Source organism: Lissotriton vulgaris, chromosome 6, assembly GCF_964263255.1.
Source record: "Lissotriton vulgaris chromosome 6, aLisVul1.2, whole genome shotgun sequence".
Classification (NCBI taxonomy): Eukaryota; Metazoa; Chordata; class Amphibia; order Caudata; family Salamandridae; genus Lissotriton; species Lissotriton vulgaris.
Window position 1 is genome coordinate 446294948 of NC_141694.1, and position 19146 is coordinate 446314093.

General features: G+C 48.2%; 1 protein-coding gene across 4 annotated transcripts in view; it reads left to right on the plus strand.

Annotated features, from left to right (window-relative positions):
- PHF3 (PHD finger protein 3) overlaps positions 1-19146 on the plus strand; it is a 577271-nt gene that overhangs the window by 367693 nt on the left and 190432 nt on the right. For all 4 annotated transcript variants that reach the window (XM_086926461.1, XM_086926458.1, XM_086926459.1 and 1 more), the window contains 2 exons: positions 4911-5118; positions 18712-18859. In XM_086926461.1, the coding sequence (XP_086782587.1) occupies positions 4911-5118; positions 18712-18859 (356 nt within the window). The remainder of the gene's footprint in view (positions 1-4910; positions 5119-18711; positions 18860-19146) is intronic.

A 19146-nucleotide genomic window follows, 5' to 3' on the forward strand; every position in this document is an offset into this window, starting at 1 on the left:
AAAGTCAGTCCACCCCAATCATTCGAAATGAAACACAGTGTGAAGATCTCTACTGTGAATAAAGTAAAAAATATATATTCTTCAATGACAGGTGAGTAAATTTGAATTTGTATTTCTATTTTACAATGTGTGTATCAAAGGTTATATTAGGGTGAGAGGAGATCTGCCAATCTTTCACAAGGATGATGTCATTTGAGATGTCATTTGAGATGTCATCAGTGATGTCATGAGTGATGTCACTGACCAGGTCATGAGTGATGTAATATGTGACGTCATCATCAGTGCATTGCGGGCGCGCAAGTTATAGTTAGCTGAACTAACTATAACGGGGGAATTTCAATGGTTTTGTATGAGTGAAATGTCCAGCTAATTATAACATGTGTGAAACCTATGGTTTTTTCAGTGACTTAGCAAGGTTTTTTAAATGCTAATTCCTAACTATAACGTGGCTGAAACCTATGTTTTTTCAGTGAATATATATATATATATATATATATATATATATATATATATATATATATATATATATATATATATATATATATATATACACACACACAAACACACACACACACACAGACCTGTGAAATCTTTCATTGAATTCATGGTGCAACATATAGTCCTGAAGAAGGTCGACGCAATAACACCCATTTTTGTTATGAATTGTGATTGTTGGTGAACAATGAAATAAATGCAAATGATTAATTGATCACAATGTATGGTTTATTCATGGTACTATCCATACCAAAGTTTTAACAAAACGTTGTCTTAACACTACTATTAGCTTTACAACTGAGGTAGTAGTGTAACTGTTGTCGTACATGGTAAAAATGAATGTATTTATATCTTTTTCATGGTTTTAAGATTTTTTGTAGTGACATTTTGATTAAATTCAAATCATAAAATATATAAAAAATTATAACATTTGTTTTGGAAATTTCCCTGATTAATGAATAATTTGTTCACATATGTGACGATATAAATATTGAATTGTTTGTGAATGACTTCTCAAGGAACATTTTGTAATTGTTACTCTTCACCTATCTTGCAACGCTTTTGAGAGCAACATGCAGCAATGTTCGCGATGTGGGTTTTGAAATACCAGTACCATCTGACATCAATAACTGTATGTTCGAGGCATATGAGCTGCAGATCTTACACTGTCCATTAGATCTCCACCTGGTGTTGGGCTCGGATGATTGCATGTTGTCGTCGTCTTGGAAGAAGTCTTTGTAGTCACGAGATAGGTGACTCCTCCCTTGGACGATAGTGCGCATGGGCATCGGCTCCACCTTAAGATTGTTTTTTTCCGCCACTGGGTTTGGATGATTTTTTTCCGCTCCGGTTAGAAATTTACTTTTAAAGTACTTCAACGCGTAAAAACTTATTTAAATTTCACCAAACTACTTTCGATATCGACAAACATCGTCTTGACTCCATCAGCTCGATTCAGGTCGTCGCCGCGGGCCGTTGGGCCTATCCACGCTATGAGGCCCACACCTCATGGAAAGGACGCCATTCAAAAGATACCCCAACTGTGGAGCAAAGTTCCCACACAGTGACCCATCACGAGGTGTGTAACCTGTGCTAATCGCCGGAACACGACGAATCCAGCTGCACAGCCTGTGCGTCCTTTAGATCCAAGAAAACCATTTGAGATCGGAGGGCCCGTCAACACGACATGCAGAGAACGGCCCCGGAACCGGTGGACATCTTTGACAAAGAAGTTCCACTCGTTCCCGAAGAAGATTCAGACGATCTCCAAATCGTATCGGAGGCAGACGACTCAGATGACTCCATACCATCGGGTCAGCGCACGAGTACTACTGCCCCAGCCCACCACCCAAATTGAAGGCAAAGGTCAACTCTGCACCTCCGGGGCCCAGTCGAGACCGAAAACACACTTCGAAAGCCCCGCCATCGAGCCAGTTTGCGAAGAAAATACTCAAGCCTTCCGGTAGTTCCTTACCAAGCAAGCAGCACGTGCAGCTCATATGCCTCCAACGGAAAATGCTACTTACCAGTATGCATCTGTTCTTGGCATTTAGAGCTGCAGATTCTTACACGCCCTCCCACCACCCCGGGACCTGTATCTGTTCCAGTTCAATCTTAATTAGATATACACGCATGGACATCCTTTCTTCTTTCTACAAACTCCATCACTTCCCATCATGGCGGAAACAATCTAAGGATGGAGCTGATGCCCATGCGCACTATCGTCCAAGGGAGGAGTCACCTATCTCGTGACTACAAAGACTTCTTCCAAGACGACAACAACATGCAATCATCCGAGCCCAACACCAGGTGGCGATCTAATGCACAGTGTAAGAATCTGCAGCTCTACATGCCAAGAACAGATGCATACTGGTAAGTAGCATTTTCCTTTAACCTACCTCTTTGTTCATCCTATGCCCACCTGTTTATTAACTAGCTCACACTTTTCACCCCGCAACAAGAATGATTGGGTGGATGGAGTAGTTGGTTGCATTGAAAGCTAATGGTCAACCGATTGGGGACCTTCGCTTTACATAGAGACAATGCCCTTTTTTGGGTTTCTTTCCATTCACTGTGTACATTTCTCTTTGTTCCTTTGTCGTTTTAGATAGGATCATTCTACGGGTCCAATGAATGGCACTACTAAATTATACTAGGCTACCACCCCACCCCAGCACTTACTTCACTCCCATCCCGCTTCTGAAGAAGCGCAAAGGATCTCCTCCTGAGACCCACCTCCTAAACAGACTTCACACTTGTCTAGCTACTGAGGGCCATTATCACCCTGGAGCAGCACACAACCTTCTTTTTTTTTAGTGATGATAGAGGGATTTTTCTAGTAAACTGAACTACCCTCACTTCCCTTTAGCCATCTTTTAATATCTGCACTTCACACCACCCATACTCAGACCAGCACATACCCATTCAGCTAGATTACTAAAAGAGATCTCCACCAAAGTGACCCTTCGGGGGACCCGTAGGGCATTGCAGCACCGGCCCGACGAGGAGCACCGCCCCATGATAAAGCATGGCATCCTTCAGGGTGTGTGAGGGCATCAAGTAAAGGACACACTGTCCCCTACCTTTTTTCTAAAAAGAACCGCACTCCTTTCTTTTTTCCTTACTTTTTCCTTACTTCTTGTTATGAACTGTGACTCCCTTCAGTAATGGCATTAATTCTAGTGTCTTAATCAGACGCCACGCCTGGCTAAGGGTGTCAGGTTTTAAACCTGAACTTCAGCAGTACCTGTTAGCTCTCTCCCTTGATGGGGAACTGCTTTTTAGCCCTCAAGTGGACACCCTTTTGGAGAAAATCAAAAAAGATAACAAGACTGCGAAGGCAAAGATAGCGCTTCAAAGTCCATCATAGCCGGGCTCCTTTCACCGCTCATCTTATCGTGGATGATCCGAAGCACCATCCCCTTAGACCTCCACTGCATACCATTAGACGCATACCGAAACATCCTCACCCAGAGGACATTGCAAAAGCTGCTACAGGGGATGCAACTTACAAGGCAGAGGTGGCTTTATCAAGCCTACCGCAACTGCCCCTAAACCTTGACTTACCTGCCCACCCCTCCCCCTTCCCCTTCCCAATCACACAACACCATTGGGGGACACATTCAACAGTTCTTTCCCGCATGTCAGACCATCACCTACAACCCATCACCTACAACCAGTGGGTGTTGGTTATTATCCAACATGGTTATTACCAGGAGCTCACATCTACACCTTCAAACATTCCTCCTTGTAAACACTATACACAGACCAACAGCAGCTGCTCAGACAGGAAGTCCAAGCTCTCCAACAAAAATGAGCTATAGAACTTGTGCCATTACACCAGCAACGTACTGGAGTCCAATCCTGCTCCTAAGACCCATAAACAGGTACATTCTATCAGAGCATTTTCCCATGGTCACTTTGCAAGATGTCCTATTTCTACTTCAACAAGGTGGCTACTCCATGGCAACATTAGGCCTCAGTGACACCGCTTTCCACTCACCAATTCACCCAGCACAACACAAAGTCCTCAGATTTACATTTCACGGTCAAAACTTTCAATTCAAAGTGCTTCCATTTGGAGGTCACTGCAGCTCCAAGGGTATTCACCAAATGCCTAGCGGTAGTAGCTGCTCATTTGCAAAGGCAGAGTGTGCATGTTGTTCCCTATCTAGAAAACTGGCTCATAAAAAGCACAGACTTTCAGAGCATCCTGGGACCAGTTTCGGATATGCCCGGATGTGTGTTCCAGGCTCACTGTGCCACTGGATTCAAGCTAGCCTAGCTGATGAGTGGTAAAACCCCGAAACCAGTCCCAAGATGCTTATTTACGCTCCAGTGAGTACCTGGCCTGGCAGTTAAGGTTGGACTATTCCCATGGGGAGCAGGGTCCAGACAGATTAGCATATGGCTGGATTTCAACCGGAATGGCACGGGGAGCAAAAAAACAATGGATTTAGGCTCAGATCTCTGTACTGGGGTAAATGTTTGACATCGTTCAACATTCTGTTCATCAATTGGTTTTTGCTTGTGCGACTTGGTGGCACTTGGTGGCACTGGAGAATACTTGCAGCTGAATTTTTTTGGGGGGATATGATCTGATGCATGTGGAATATTCATTTAAGGCATGAGCAGTGTTCATAAGAGGAAGCATCCACAGGAAGTATCAACTAGAAATATCATTACCAAAGGTAAGTAACTTTTTTCAGGCAGGTGAGGTAAGATTTAGATTGTAATTGGTTAGTTATATAATGAATGTTCTGACAATTTTTCATAGACTTTTGAAGATTTTATATTAACATTGATTATTGTCTGATCTTAGCAGAAAACCATCATACCTTAACAGACACACACTAGGTTATAGATCTAGAATAAATATTGCTAAAATTTTGACAAGAGCATTTTCCCTTTCTAAGGTCGGATTGCCCCTCCTTCTGAGGACCTTTCTCCCAAAAAAGTTAAAATTGCAATTGGTGTGGCACGCAAGCATTCTGATAATGAAGCGGAGCATATGGAAGAAGACCTTGCTAGTGCACTTTCCACTGCATCCAGTATTTTAGCTTCAGATATAGCAGAAGCAGAGCAACCAGAATCACCTAAAGCAACTATAGCTTCGCCTGTAAGGTAATGCTAACAATGTGATACTGCATGATTCTAGTATACACTATCGCTGTTGTTAAGATCTATGCATTGCATTACTGCCCAAGTATGTTCTGCATGTTACCATTGGACTGAGCAGCTGGTTAGTTCACGTTTTTCATGGACAGCTTGCTGTTTTAGTTCAAAGAAATTAAACTGCTGTCCTTTTTATTGCTATATTTTACATGTTACTTCTTTCTGGCATGTTTAAACTTAATTTAGACTATAACTGCCACCTTTTCATTTTCCAATTATCATTTCAAGTTTTTATTCCTTTGTTTTGTTCTGCTCGATACTGTTCTAAAAATGGGCTGTTTTAAATATATGTCTTTGGGTTAGTATGTTTAGAGAGGATTGAAACTGGTATCTTGTGCAGAAATTGAAAAATTCAAAGTAGGTCCTCAAGATGTCTCATTATGCTGAACTAAATCTGTTGTTTGTTAAGTCTCAGGAATTTTGAAAAGGGAACGTAAAAGCTGAAATGGTGTACTTGTACATGAATAAGCTGTCAAGGTTTTTATTTCTCATAGACATGCTGTTCGAGGCATGTGGGCTGCTGAATTCATATCTTAGCATAGATCGCCACCTAGTGTTGGGTCCGGTTGTTTGCACTTTGTTGACCTGGAAGAGCCTTACAAGTATCACAAGATAGGTGACTCCTCCCCTGGACTACAGTGCGCATGGGCATCTTATCCATCTTCAGATTGTTTTTTTCCGCCATTGGGTTCGGATGCTATTCCTCAACTCCAGCTTCAGAACCGAAACTTTTCAACTTTCTAAGGCCAAAAGGCCTTCTACCTCGACTGTATTGTTCTCGTTCGGTAAACCTTTAGTCGATAACTCTTTCCATCTCGATCCGGTCGTCGACGCGGGCCGTTGGGCCTTTTCGACGCCACGTGTGCCCACTATGTCACTCCAAGTTCCCACATACTGATAAACATACAGTATGCAACAAGTGCCTCTATCCCGAGCACAACGAGGAAGATTGTCCAGCTTGTGCTCAGTTCCGGTCGAAGAAAACTATCCGGAACTGACGGGCCGCTAGACAAGAGATGCAGCAGCAGGCACCGGAACCGGAGAACATTTTCGATGATGAACACGACCTCCCAGAGCGGACTCAGACCTCAAATTGTCACCGTAGAAGACAGTCGGACTCCGATGACCAGATCACACCGGGGCAAACCTTGAGTACCACGCCCCCTACCCCGCTTCCATCTCAAGACAAGGCTCCGGTCAAAGCATCGCCTAAAGGCCTTAGCTGAGATCGGCAAACCCCATCAGAGACCCCGCCTTCCGGCTCGGCTCCGAAGACCAAACCCAAGCCTTCTGAGACGAAAAAGGTTGTTGAGTTGAAGAAAACCATTGAAACAAAAAAGGTCGTCGATCCCAAGAGAATAGTCGACCCGAAAAAGGCTGTCGAGCCCAAAAAGAGTGTCGACCGCCCAAAAACAGGTCACACTAAAAATCCTGGTGACCCGAAGAAGGCAGCCGAGTCGACGAAAAAAACGTCGATCCGAAAAAGGTTATCGAACCGAAAACACCAGTCAACCCGAAGAAAGGACTCGAACCGAACACACTGGTCGAGCCGAAAAAGGCTATAGAACCAAAAAACACGGTCGATCCGAAAAAGGTCGTCGAACCAAAAAAGACGGTAAAGACGAAACAAGTCCGAACCAAAGGGATTCGCCAATCCGAAAAAGGTCACCGGCCCGAAAACTGTAGTCGAGCCGAAAGAAGCTCCACAGCCTAAGGCCCTCGAGCCAAACACTCAAAAACAAGTGACTAATCCAAAATCATCGGCGCAAAAACCACAGACAGTTGAGGAAGAACTTTTCCACCCTGATCCAGTGGAAGAAGAACAACCTAAACTGTACATAGACCCTAAAACAGCACGGGTAACAGTTTACCACAGGAAGAAGAGACCTTTAGACACTGACACTTCTTCCCCTGTTCCTCCAAAGAAGAAAGACTTTGCAACATCTCCCTCAAGGCCTTTCACTCCTCCTCCTTTCTTTCCTGACATGCCTTATGTACCTTACTCTCCTTCACATTATGATGAGGCAGAAAACATAGGGGACGACCCTCAAGAGAACTTTGGAGACCCTGAGGATCAGGATGTGCAGGATAACACATGGGATGACCAAAATGATCCCTATGATGCATACGACCCACAACCCATCCCTGACACCTCTACATATCCCACAAAGCCGTCACCTACTGACGACAACATTGTCTTTAACCAACTAGTGGACAGGGCAGCTAAATATCACAATGTAGACATGCACACTGACCCAATAGAAGAGGATTTCCTATTCAACACCTTTCCTACTTCAGAAAAGAGAGTACGTACACTCCCTATATTAAAAGGGGTACTAAAACACGCGCCAGACATATTTAAGGATCCAGCCAGAGCGCGTGTTCTCAATCCCAGAATTGAGAAAATGTATAAGGCAGCCCCTACAGACCCTTCTTATATTAAATCACAGTTGCCATTAGATCATTAGTGATAGCAAACGCTCAAAAGCGAGCTAATTCACAAACAACAGGAGATGCTCCCCCTCCTGACAAAGAGTCAAAGATACTAGAATCCTCAGGCTAAAGAGTGGCATCCCAAGCAGCAAACACTTGGAGAATTGCAAACACACAGGCTCTATTAGCACGATACGATAGAGCACATTATAACCAGCTGGAAGGTTTACTACAAAACCTCCCAGAACCATTCAAATCTAAAGCTAACGACCTAATACAGGAAGGCAAATTTATAATAAATGCTTCCATTAAATGCGCACTTGACGCACCTGACACAGCAGCTAGGTCGATTAACACTAGCTTATTACTACGCCGGCATGCTTGGCTATGCATTTCCGGATTTAAAAATGAGGTGCAGTCAACCATCCTCAACCAACCAGTTAACCAAGACTTTCTATTTGGCCCTGCAGTAGATACCATCTTGGAAAAGATGAAAAAGGATACTGATACTGCTAAGTCAATGGGCGCACTTCAGTTCCAACAATCCAGAAGTTCCTTTTGTCGCTCGTCTTTTCGAGGCTCAGGTAGAGGCAACACATCACAAACTTCCTCTACTTTCAAGAGTAATACCCAGAGCACCTTTAATAAAGGCTCCAACAGAGGAGGTTATAGAGGCAATAATAACAAGGGCAGAGGACGTGGTGGCAACAGCACCAGAGCCTCCACCGCCACCAAACATTGACTTGTTCACACTCCCTCCAGACCACTCAACACCGGTCGGAGGCAGAATAACACAATTCCTACCAATCTGGAACGCAATTACCACAGAAAGGTTGGTGAGACAAATTATCCAGTATGGTTATTGCCTGGAACTCACTTCTACTCCACCCAACATACCACCCAAACACCGTCCTATGTCCAAGGAACACGTCACGTCAAAAAGGTAACATCCATGCTAGAAAAGGGAGCTGTAGAGCCAGTCCCTTTTTAACACCAAGGGACAGGAGTATATTCCCTATACATCCTTATTCCCAAAAAGGACGGGTCACTCAGAACAATATTGGTCCTCAGACCTCTGAACCAATACATACTCTCAGAGCATTTCCATTTGATCACTCTTCAACAAGTACTCCTGTTACTCCAACAAAGCGACTTCCTCGCTACATTAGACTTCAAGGATGCATACTTTCACATTCCTATACATCCAGCTCACAGAAAATACCTCAGGTTCACGATAGAAGGTCAACACTATCAATTCAAAGTTCTCCCCTCCGGGGTAACTACAGCACCATGGGTTTTCACAAAATGCCTAGCAGTAGTAGCAGCACATCTAAGAAGGCAACACATCCATGTGTTCCCCTACCTGGACGATTGGCTCATAAAAGCCAACTCATACGCACAGTGTGCAAGCCACACATCCCAGACAATTCAGTTACTGCACAGTCTGGGATTTTCCATAAACTACACAAAATCACATCTGCAGCCCTCCCACATACAACAATATCTGGGAGCAACAATAGACACCTCAGTGGCAAAGGCATATCCAAATCCAGCCAGGATAGCCAACATGCAGTCTCAAATTCAAAGATTTCACCCACAACACTCCTTGCCAGCTCGAGTGTTCATGCAGCTCATAGGCATTATGGCTTCCTGCATATTCATTGTCCCTCATGCCCGACTTCAAATGCGTCCATTTCAGGAATGCCTAGCACGGCAGTGGAACCAAGCTCAAGGACAACTAAAAGACACAGTGTTGGTAGACAGTCGCACTTACAACTCTCTGCAGTGGTGGAACCCACAAAACCTTTACAAGGGGCGACTGTTCCAAGAGCCAGTTCCACAGGTAGTGCTAACAGCGGATGCATCACTGACAGGTTGGGGAGCCCACCTACTTCAATACACAGTCCAAGGGCTCTGGACAGTCAAGCAGAAGACACTGCATATAAACCACTTAGAGTTGCCAGCAGTATTTCTAGCAATGAAAGCCTTCCAGAAATACTTGTACAACAAGGCTGTATTGATCCGAACGGACAACATGACAGCCATGTACTACATATAGAAACGGGGAGGGACACACTCTCTGCAACTGTCTCACCTAGCACAGAGTATATGGAGGTGGGCAATTCAAAACAACATCTATTCTCCTGGCAGAAAACCTCCCATGAATAGAAAATCAGATCGCAGATCTACTAAGCAGACACAGCCAACAGATACACGAATGGGAGATTCACCTCAAGTCCTCCAACCATTCTTCAAAAAGTGGGGGCATCCAGAGATAGATCTATTTGCCACAAAAGAATACTCAAAATGCCAATCCTTTGCCGCCAGGTTCTCACACCCGTTGTCACAGGGCAATGCGATATGGATGAACTGGTCAGGCAGATTTGCGTACGGTTTTCCGCCAACACCACTGATTCCATTAGTGGCACGCAAACTAAAGCAGCAGTCCCTCACAATGATCTTGTTGCTCCCACATGGGCAAGACAGCCATGGTACACGACACTCCTAGAACTCTCAGTAGTCCCTCACCAAAGACTGCGCCTATCGCCACAGCTGTTAACGCAGAACCGTGGAGAAATCAGACACCCAGATCCCAATCAGATGAACCTAGCGATCTGGCTCCTAAAGTCTTAGAGTTCGGATATCTTAACTTGCCTCCAGACTGTATGAACATTATCAAGGAAGCAAGACACCCAACTACTAGAGCATGCTACGCAGCTAAATGGAAAAGATTTGTAATTTACTCTAATAATAACCTAATCAATCCATTAGATGCCTCCATGCAAAACATAATATATCTGAAAGAGACACGTTAGTGATAGATTCCTTACCTTAGAATATCCCCAGGCGTCAGACTGGATCCGGAAAGTTTTGCGTAGCAGTACCCTTGCGCGTCGGTAGGCGTCGTCTGCGGCTCCGCGTCCGTCGTCGGCGTCGTGGGCGCCGTGATGACGTCGTCGGAGTACTTAGACGCCGCCTCCGCGTGCTGACGTCAGTTCTTCTTTTTTCCGCGCCAGCCAGCGCAGATCTGGAAAGAGCAGTTCCCTAGTCACTTTTTGACTAAACTTTTTGATCTTTTTGATCCATTTCGAAGTCTTTACGACTCCGACGGTGCCGTTAGGGATGCCCGGCTTCAAGCATTGCGACGAGTGCGACCGTACCATGTCGGTCACGGATCCCCACCGCTTGTGCCTGATGTGTTTGGGCGTCGACCATGACGACGAGGCCTGCTCCGACTGTCGGGCCCTCTCAAGGAAGGCCAGGCGGGAGCGGTCCCGCAGGCGACTCGAGATCCGCCAGTCGGCCCCGCGCCGTGTGAGGTCCCGGTCCCGGTCCCACGGGAGGTCGAGGGACAGGTCGCGGGGACGGAGCCGTCACAGCTCCGGGAGTCGGCGCCACTCCTCCGAGTCCAAGTCGTCAGGTAAGAAGCATAAGAAGTCGAAGAGACATCATCGCTCTTCTGACTCCCCCCGACGCTCGCGCGACGCGGCCGGGGGTTCGGGTGACACCGCCCACGCGGCTCCTTGTGAGTCGCGGGCGCCGCGTTCGGCTCCATACCCCCCGGTCCCTGGGCTGAACGCGACGCCGGAGGAGATAGAGCGCTTCCTCGTGGCCATGAGGTCCCTTTCTCCTCCGACGGGTTCCGCAGCGCCTTCGGGCCCAGTGAACCCGTCTTGGGGCCCTAGTGGGTCGGGGGCTGCGACCACGACGCCGTCGGGTGCTTCGGTCTCGACGCCGCCGGCGCCTTCGGGCCCGGCGCCGCAGGGCCCCACGATCCCGACGCCGCCGCTGCCCTCGGGCTCGGCGCCGCAGGGTACAGCGGTCCCGGTGTCGTCGGTGCCTTCGGGCCCGACGCCGCAGGGCGCCGTTGGGCCCTTGTCGGGCGCTGGATCGTCCCCGGTGGACCTTACGACCCCCCCGGGGTCGGTCCGTGTGGTGTCCCCTCCCCGACGCCGTCCCCGATGCCTCCTCTTAATCGGTTCCGACGTCGGGACGACGACTGTCGGCGCCGATCTCGACGCCGTTCGGAGATTTCCATCCCTATGAACCGTCCCCATTCACTTATGACCCTGAGTCTCAGGAGATGGGGGAAGAGGAGTATTGGGAGGGGTCTGAGGACCCTCTGACGAGGGAATGTCAGTCTAACATGGACTGGACAGGAGACCTTGGGGAAGCCAGTGGCCTGGACACCTCTCCAGACACTGGATTCGTCTCTCCTCCTACCGTGGCTTCGGAGGAGGGCGCGACATATGGTGTGGTGTTGATGAGGGCTGCTAAGGCCTTGGGCCTTGAGCTCCCCGTCGCGGCCGTGAGGACTAACCTCCTCACTGAGGTCCTTAAGCCGCAGTCATGCTCCATGGAGCCTCTGCTGCCGTTTAATGAGGCCTTGACGGACGTTCTTTTGGACACTTGGTCCAGGCCCGCTACAGGTTCGCCTGTAGATAGGAACGTGGCCAGACGCCACCGCCCGGCCGCGGGCGACCCATGTTTCCTGTCCACCCACCCCACCCCCGAGAGTCTGGTTATCCAGGTCTCTAACTCCCAGACCACCTTCCCGACGGCTCCCCCCGATCGGGAATCCAAGAGGTACGAGGCCTTTGGCAAGAAGGTGTTCTCGTCCCTTAGCTTGGGACTGTGATCTTCCAACACCGCATGCCTCTTGGGCAGTTACACCCATTCTATGTGGGAAACGGTGGCGGAATTGTTGCCAGAGTGTCCGTTGGAGGTACGGGCCAAACTCGGCCAAGCCCTAGTGGAGGGCCGGGACGCAGTGAAGTATTCAATCAGGTGCGGACTGGATACTACTGACTCGCTGGGCAGAGCGATGGCTACGACGGTGGCGATACGACGCCACGCCTGGCTGAGATCCGCCAACTTCTCGGCTGACGTCCAGAATGCACTCATGGACATGCCGTTCGATGGCCGTCGCCTCTTTGGCGACAAGGCAGACCACGCGCTTGAGCGCTTTAAGGACTCCAGGGCTACGGCCAAGTCCTTGGGCCTCTCGGCCCCGCGCCAGCAAGTGGGTGCCTTTCGCTCCTTTCGTGGCCAAGGAAGGGGCGTCCCCACACGTGCCGCCAGCCACTCGCCGCAAACTATCGTCCAGCGCGGCGGCGGCCGTGGAAACCGCCGTGGAGGCAGTCGGGGAAACAAGCGGAGCCAGTCCACACCTGCCCCCGCAGCATCCGCCTTTAAACCCTCCTAGTCCGTGCTTTTCGGCCCATGTGACGCCAGTGGGAGGCAGGGTTCGCCATCACCACTCTCACTGGCGCACAGTCACTTCGGACAGGTGGGTACTGCAGATCGTCCGAAGGGGCTACTCCCTCCCCTTCGAGACGACCCCTCAAGCCATGCCACCGCAACTCCACCGCGTATCGGGGGATCACTTGCGGCTCCTGCAGGAGGAAGTTTCGACCCTCTTGGCCAAGGGGGCCATCGAGCGCGTTCCTGGGCCAGAAGTAGGTTGTGGTTGCTACTCCCACTACTTCCTGGTACCCAAGAAGGGCAAAGGGGGCCTACGCCCTATCTTGGATCTGAGGAACGTCAACGGCTTCCTCCGGAAGGAGAAGTTCAAAATGCTGACATTGGCTCAGGCCTTGGCTGCCCTAGACCCAGGAGACTGGATGGTAGCGTTGGACTTGCAGGACGCATATTTCCACATCCCCGTCCTGCCGGCCCACCGGCGTTACCTGCGGTTCACGGTAGGCCACGAGCATTTTCAGTTTACCGTGCTCCCCTTCGGCCTTACCAGCGCCCCACGGGTGTTCACGAAGGTGATGGCGGTGGTCGCAGCTCATCTGCGCAGGTTAGGGGTGTCAGTCTTCCCCTACCTAGACGACTGGTTGTTGAAGGTGAGCTCGCCCCAGGCAGTCGTCAGCCACCTCCCGACTACGGCGGATCTCCTGCACCAGCTGGGATTTTCCATCAATGTGCCGAAGTCACACCTGTGCCCCTCTCAGAAGCTCCTTTTCATCGGAGCGGTTCTCGACTCGGCGCAGTTTCGGGTTTACCCGCCCGAGCAGCGGGTCCGGGATATACAGGATCTGATTCCAGTCTTTCGCCCGTTATCCCAGGTTTCGGTCAGGTTGACGCTGCGGCTTCTGGGGCTGATGGCCTCCTGCATCTTTCTGGTGCATCACGTGCGATGGCGGATGCGGGCTCTGCAGTGGGACCTGAAGTTTCAGTGGGCCCAGCACCGGGGCAACCTGTCCGACCATGTCCTGATCTCGGAGGGCACTGCGAGACAGCTGCAGTGGTGGCTCACGGACCGCGATTGGGTCAACGGCAGATCCCTCTCCCTTCCCCAACCGGAGCACGTAGTTGTGACGGACGCGTCCCTCCAAGGCTGGGGAGGCCACTTGGGAGAGGCGGAGATCAGGGGACTCTGGTCTCCGGCGGAGTCCTGGCTCCATATCAACCTGTTGGAGCTCCGGGCGATTCGTCTGGCACTGACAGCATTCCTCCCGTCTGTCCGAGGGAGTGCAGTGCAGGTGTTCACCGACAACACAACCGCCATGTGGTACTGCAACAAACAAAGCGGGGTGGGGTCGTGGACCCTTTGCCAGGAGGCTCTGCGTCTCTCGCAATGGCTGGAACATCAGGGCGTGACTCTGGTGGTTCAACACCTGGCCGGTTCTCTGAACGCCAGGGCGGACGAACTCAGCCGGCGGTGCTCGATGGATCACGAATGGCGTCTGAACTCGGACGTGGCGCAAGGCCTCTTTCTGCGATGGGGAGAGCCTTGGTTAGATCTATTCGCCAACGAAGAGAACGCGCAATGTCATCAGTTCTGCGCGTTGGAATTTCCAAGGCGGCACTCGCTCGGAGACGCTTTTCGTCGCGAGTGGAGCTGCGGTCTGTTGTATGCCTTTCCGCCTATACCTCTTCCGCCCAGAGTGTTGAAGAAGATCAAGCGCGACCGAGCACAAGTCATCCTTGTGGCTCCGGACTGGGCTCGAAGGTACTGGTATCCCGAGCTACTCAGCATGTCAGTCGATCCCCCGATTCGTCTGCCTCTTCAGGAGGACCTTCTGTCGTAGCAGCAGGGGACGGTCCTCCACCCGAACCTGTCCAGTCTCCACCTCCATGCTAGGAGATTGAGCGGCGACAGTTGAGGCCATTCGACTTGCCTCCTGAAGTTTGCAACATCATTCTGGCAGCCAGGCGTCCCTCCACGAAAACAAAACGGTATACGCCTGCAGGTGGAACAGATTTGTGGCATGGTGCACAGCAAAGGCTGTGGATCCCCTCAATGCCCCCCTCTCTGAGGTTCTTCTCTTCCTTCTTTCTCTTGCCCAGCAGGGCTCTGCTCTGGGCACTATCAAGGGCTATCTTTCGGCTCTTTCAGCCTTTCTGAGGCTGCCTGACCAACCTTCTTTGTTTAAGTCCCCTATTGTTCACAGATTTCTGAAAGGCATCACTCATACCTTTCCTCCTGTTCCTTTCGTGATGCCTCAGTGGGACTTGAACCTGGTTCTGACCTTTCTGATGTGTGCTCCCTTTGAACCACTTCATAACTGTCCACTTTGCCTTCTTTCTTTGAAGACTGCCTTCCTGGTAGCCATCACCTCTGCCAGGAGAGTGAGTGAGCTCCAGGCCCTCTCTTGTAAGCCTCTTTTCCTTTCAGTCCATCCGGACAAGGTTGTTTTGAGGACTAGGCCCTCCTTCTTGCCTAAGGTGGTCACGGCCTTCCACATTGGGCAGTCCATCACATTGCCCACCTTCTTTCCGCCTCCGCACCCCTCGAGAGAGGAGGAAAGGCTCCACCGTCTGGACCCAAAACGTGCGCTCTCGTTCTATCTGAATCGCACACGCCAGTTCCGGGTGGATGATCAACTCTTTGTTGGGTACGCGGGCGCTAAGAAAGGTAAAGCGGTGCACAAGAGGACCATCTCTCGATGGATTATCATGTGCATCCAGGCGTGTTACTCCTTGGCTAAGAAGGAACCCCCTGTTGGGCTGAGGGCTCATTCCACTCGAGCCACGGCCACTACAACTGCCTTGGGCCGAGGTGTGCCCTTGCAGGACATTTGCCAGGCGGCTACGTGGGCCTCGTTGCACACGTTTGCTAGGCACTACTGCCTGGACAGTCAAGTCCGGAGGGACGGCTACTTTGGCCGCTCCGTTCTCCAGGACTTTCTGGTGTAAATATTGGTTCGCAGACCCACCACCACGGGGATGGTATTGCTGGGGTATCTATTCTAAGGTATGGAATCTATCACTAACGTGTCTCTTTCAGATGCACAAGTTACTACTTGTGTAACGATATATCTGTAAGAGACATTAGTTAGTGATAGATTCCTTACCGACCCACCCATCCTCCCCGTTCTGCGAACCGATATCTAGGGTTAAGGTCATCCCCTTTCAGGGCCCTAGTTTCTTGGCACCAGTGTCGGTTTTTGTCATGGCTCTGCGCTTCTGGCGCGGAAAAGCTGTGGCTAAGAACTGACGTCAGCCTCCGGAGGCGGCGTCTAAGTACTCCGACGACGTCATCACGGCGCCGACGACGGACGCGGAGCCGCCGACGCCGCCTACCGACGCGCAAGGGTACTGCTACGCAAAACTTTCCGGATCCAGTCTGACGCCTGGGGATATTCTAAGGTAAGGAATCTATCACTAACTAATGTCTCTTACAGATATATCGTTACACAAGTAGTAACTTGTGCGTTACTTATACCATCTTCAAAGATGCAATCTAGCATACTCTTCCATAAGGCTACACCTTGCTGCTATAGCAGCATATCTCCAGAACAGACAACACCTGTCCCTGTTCAAAATACCACCTATCAAAGCTTTTATGGAAAGACTTAAAAGAATTATCCCTCCAAGACATCCACCTTCGCCAGTCTGGAACTTAAACGTAGTACTTACCAGACTTAAGGGGCCACCTTTCGAACCACTCCATTCGTGCGGATTACAATTCCTAACATGGAATGTGGCATTTTTAGGGGCCATAACCTCGCTCAGGCGAGTGAGCGAGCTACAGGCACTAACAATTCAAGAACCTTTCATGCAAATACATCAAAATAAGGTAGTGCTAACCCTAAGTTCATGCCAAAAGTTATATCAACATTTCATCTCAGTCAATAGATTTTCCAGTTTTCTTCCAAAACCCGCAGTCCGTGGCTGAAAGAGCTCTACACACACTAGATGTAAAAAGAGCTCTAATATTACGTTGACAGAACTAAAGCTTTCAGAAAGACAAAACAATTATTTGTTGCTTTTGCTCCACAGCATAACGGTACCCATATTTCAAAATCAGGAATAGCCAGATGGATAGTTAAGTGCACTCAAATATCCTATCAAAGGCCAAACGCACTCTAACAATTCCCCCAAAAGCCCACTCAACGCGCAAATGGGGGCATCCATGACTTTCCTAGGAAATATTCCACTAGAAGACATATGTAGAGCAGCTACATGGTCTACCATACACACTTTCACTAAACACTGCTGTGTAGACGTGCAAGCAAAGCAGCAAGCTGCTGTAGGCCAGGCTGTCCTAAAAACTCTTTCAAACTGCTGCAGCTGGTACAGGTGACCACCGCTAGAGGAGATACTGCTATACAGTCTATGCTAAGATATGAATTCATCAGCCCACATGCCTCGAACGGAAAATGCTACTTACCAGTATGCATCTGTTCTTGACATGTAGGGCTGCTGACATTCATATCGCCCGCCCTCCTCCCCAGTGCCTGTTGCAGCTGCAGTAATTCTTTCTACATACATGTACATCTCTTACTTTTCTATACTCCATCTTTACCACAATGGCGAAAAACAATCTAAAGATGGGGAAGATGCCCATGCGCACTGTAGTCCAGGGGCGGAGTCACCTATCTCGTGATACTTCGAAGACTTTTCCAGGACAACAAAGTGCAAACATCCGGACCCAACACTAGGCGGCGATCTATGCTAAGATATCAATGTCAGCAGCCCTACATGCCAAGAACAGATGCATACTGGTAAGTAGCATTTTCCTTTAGTGTATTATCGAATGTTGGGACTGGGCACTGGAGTCGCTGACCACCTTGAGACAACTGTGTCATTAGTGTCTACTCTAGGATTAGCCTTCTACATGCAAATCAGCATTTGTGTTGTGTTTTTTAGAGGGCTTTCTAATTTTTTTGCCCTACTCTCTTCATAATGGCATTCTGTAAGAAAGTGGCTCTATATATACTCGACCAAAGTAAGGTACAGTGTGTGTATAGAGTCCCCACTCTCCAGAGGTATAACAGAGGTTAAAGTCAGATCTGACCTTACTCTCTAAAGTGGTAGCTTGGTTGGGCAGTAAGGCAGTATCAGATGACAATGTAAAGCATTTGTTGTTCACACTCAGTCAGCAAAAGGTTTCACACACTCAAGAACTGAACTCTAGGCCAATTGTTTTTATATCAAAAGATATAGCTGTTTTATTTTAGAACCAACAGGTATCAAAATATACTTTTCTCAATATGAGTGACTTTGGTAATTACTTTGCAGAGAGGCAAATGACTTGATAAGTACAATAGTTACTGGGGTTGCAATAGGCAACACAATTCTAAACACAATTTAACATTGAGCTCAATGGGGATTTCTATAAAAATGCAATTGATTACTTTCAGGATTACATTGCTAACCACAGGACTGGATCCTGAATTCAGTTCCGGGACCTAAGCTGTAAACAGTTAAGTAAAAGCGTTTTGGTTACAGTTGTAATTTTTAAAGGATATGAATGTATTTTCAAAGTTGACACCAAAACTTTTCAGAGAAAAACTAGCAATGTTGTTAGGTAGACTCAGCTTTGAGGAGATCCAGTGGAGCATGTCACTCTTTATTTCTATTCTGCAAATAGTTGATGTTGAACACTGCATTGTAATGTATAGTTGACAATAATGTAGTGATGGTTAACTTACGTGCTCTAATGTAGATCGTTTCTCTATTTCTATTCCATCCTTTTATATCAGCTGCAGTGCATATTACAGCTTAATATTATCAATCCGGAAATGCCTAGCCTAGCAATATTGAAATGTAGCAATAATAACCACTGTTTACATTTTTCCCCTTGTTTTATTGAATTTGTTAAGCTATGCAACATTTTGCTATTACCATAGTAATATTGTATTCTTTGTTAAGACCCAGGAAATCTGTTGCAATGGAGGATGAAACTACATTCCTTGCTCGGCTGTCCTTCATATGGAAAGGTTTTGTTAATATGCCTTCTGTTGCAAAATTTGTGATCAAGGCCTACCCAGTATCTGGTTCGCTTGAACATTTAACTGAGGTAATACACTTTCAATTCTAAATTAAGTAATTTTTTAGATCATTTGTATGCATGCAAAGTTGTTTGATTCACCTGCTGGGTAGGAAGTTGATGACACAAATTGTGATGATTTTATGTAATTTTTGTGGTCTACAGGCACCATAATAAACACATGTATTGTTGGTTACCTGAGGCAAAAAAGCCAATTGCACATGATATCACATCCTTGAAGATCTGTACTGCATATAAACTTAAAAGTTCGAGGCATGTGGGCTGCTGAATTCATATCTGTGCATAGATCGCCGCCT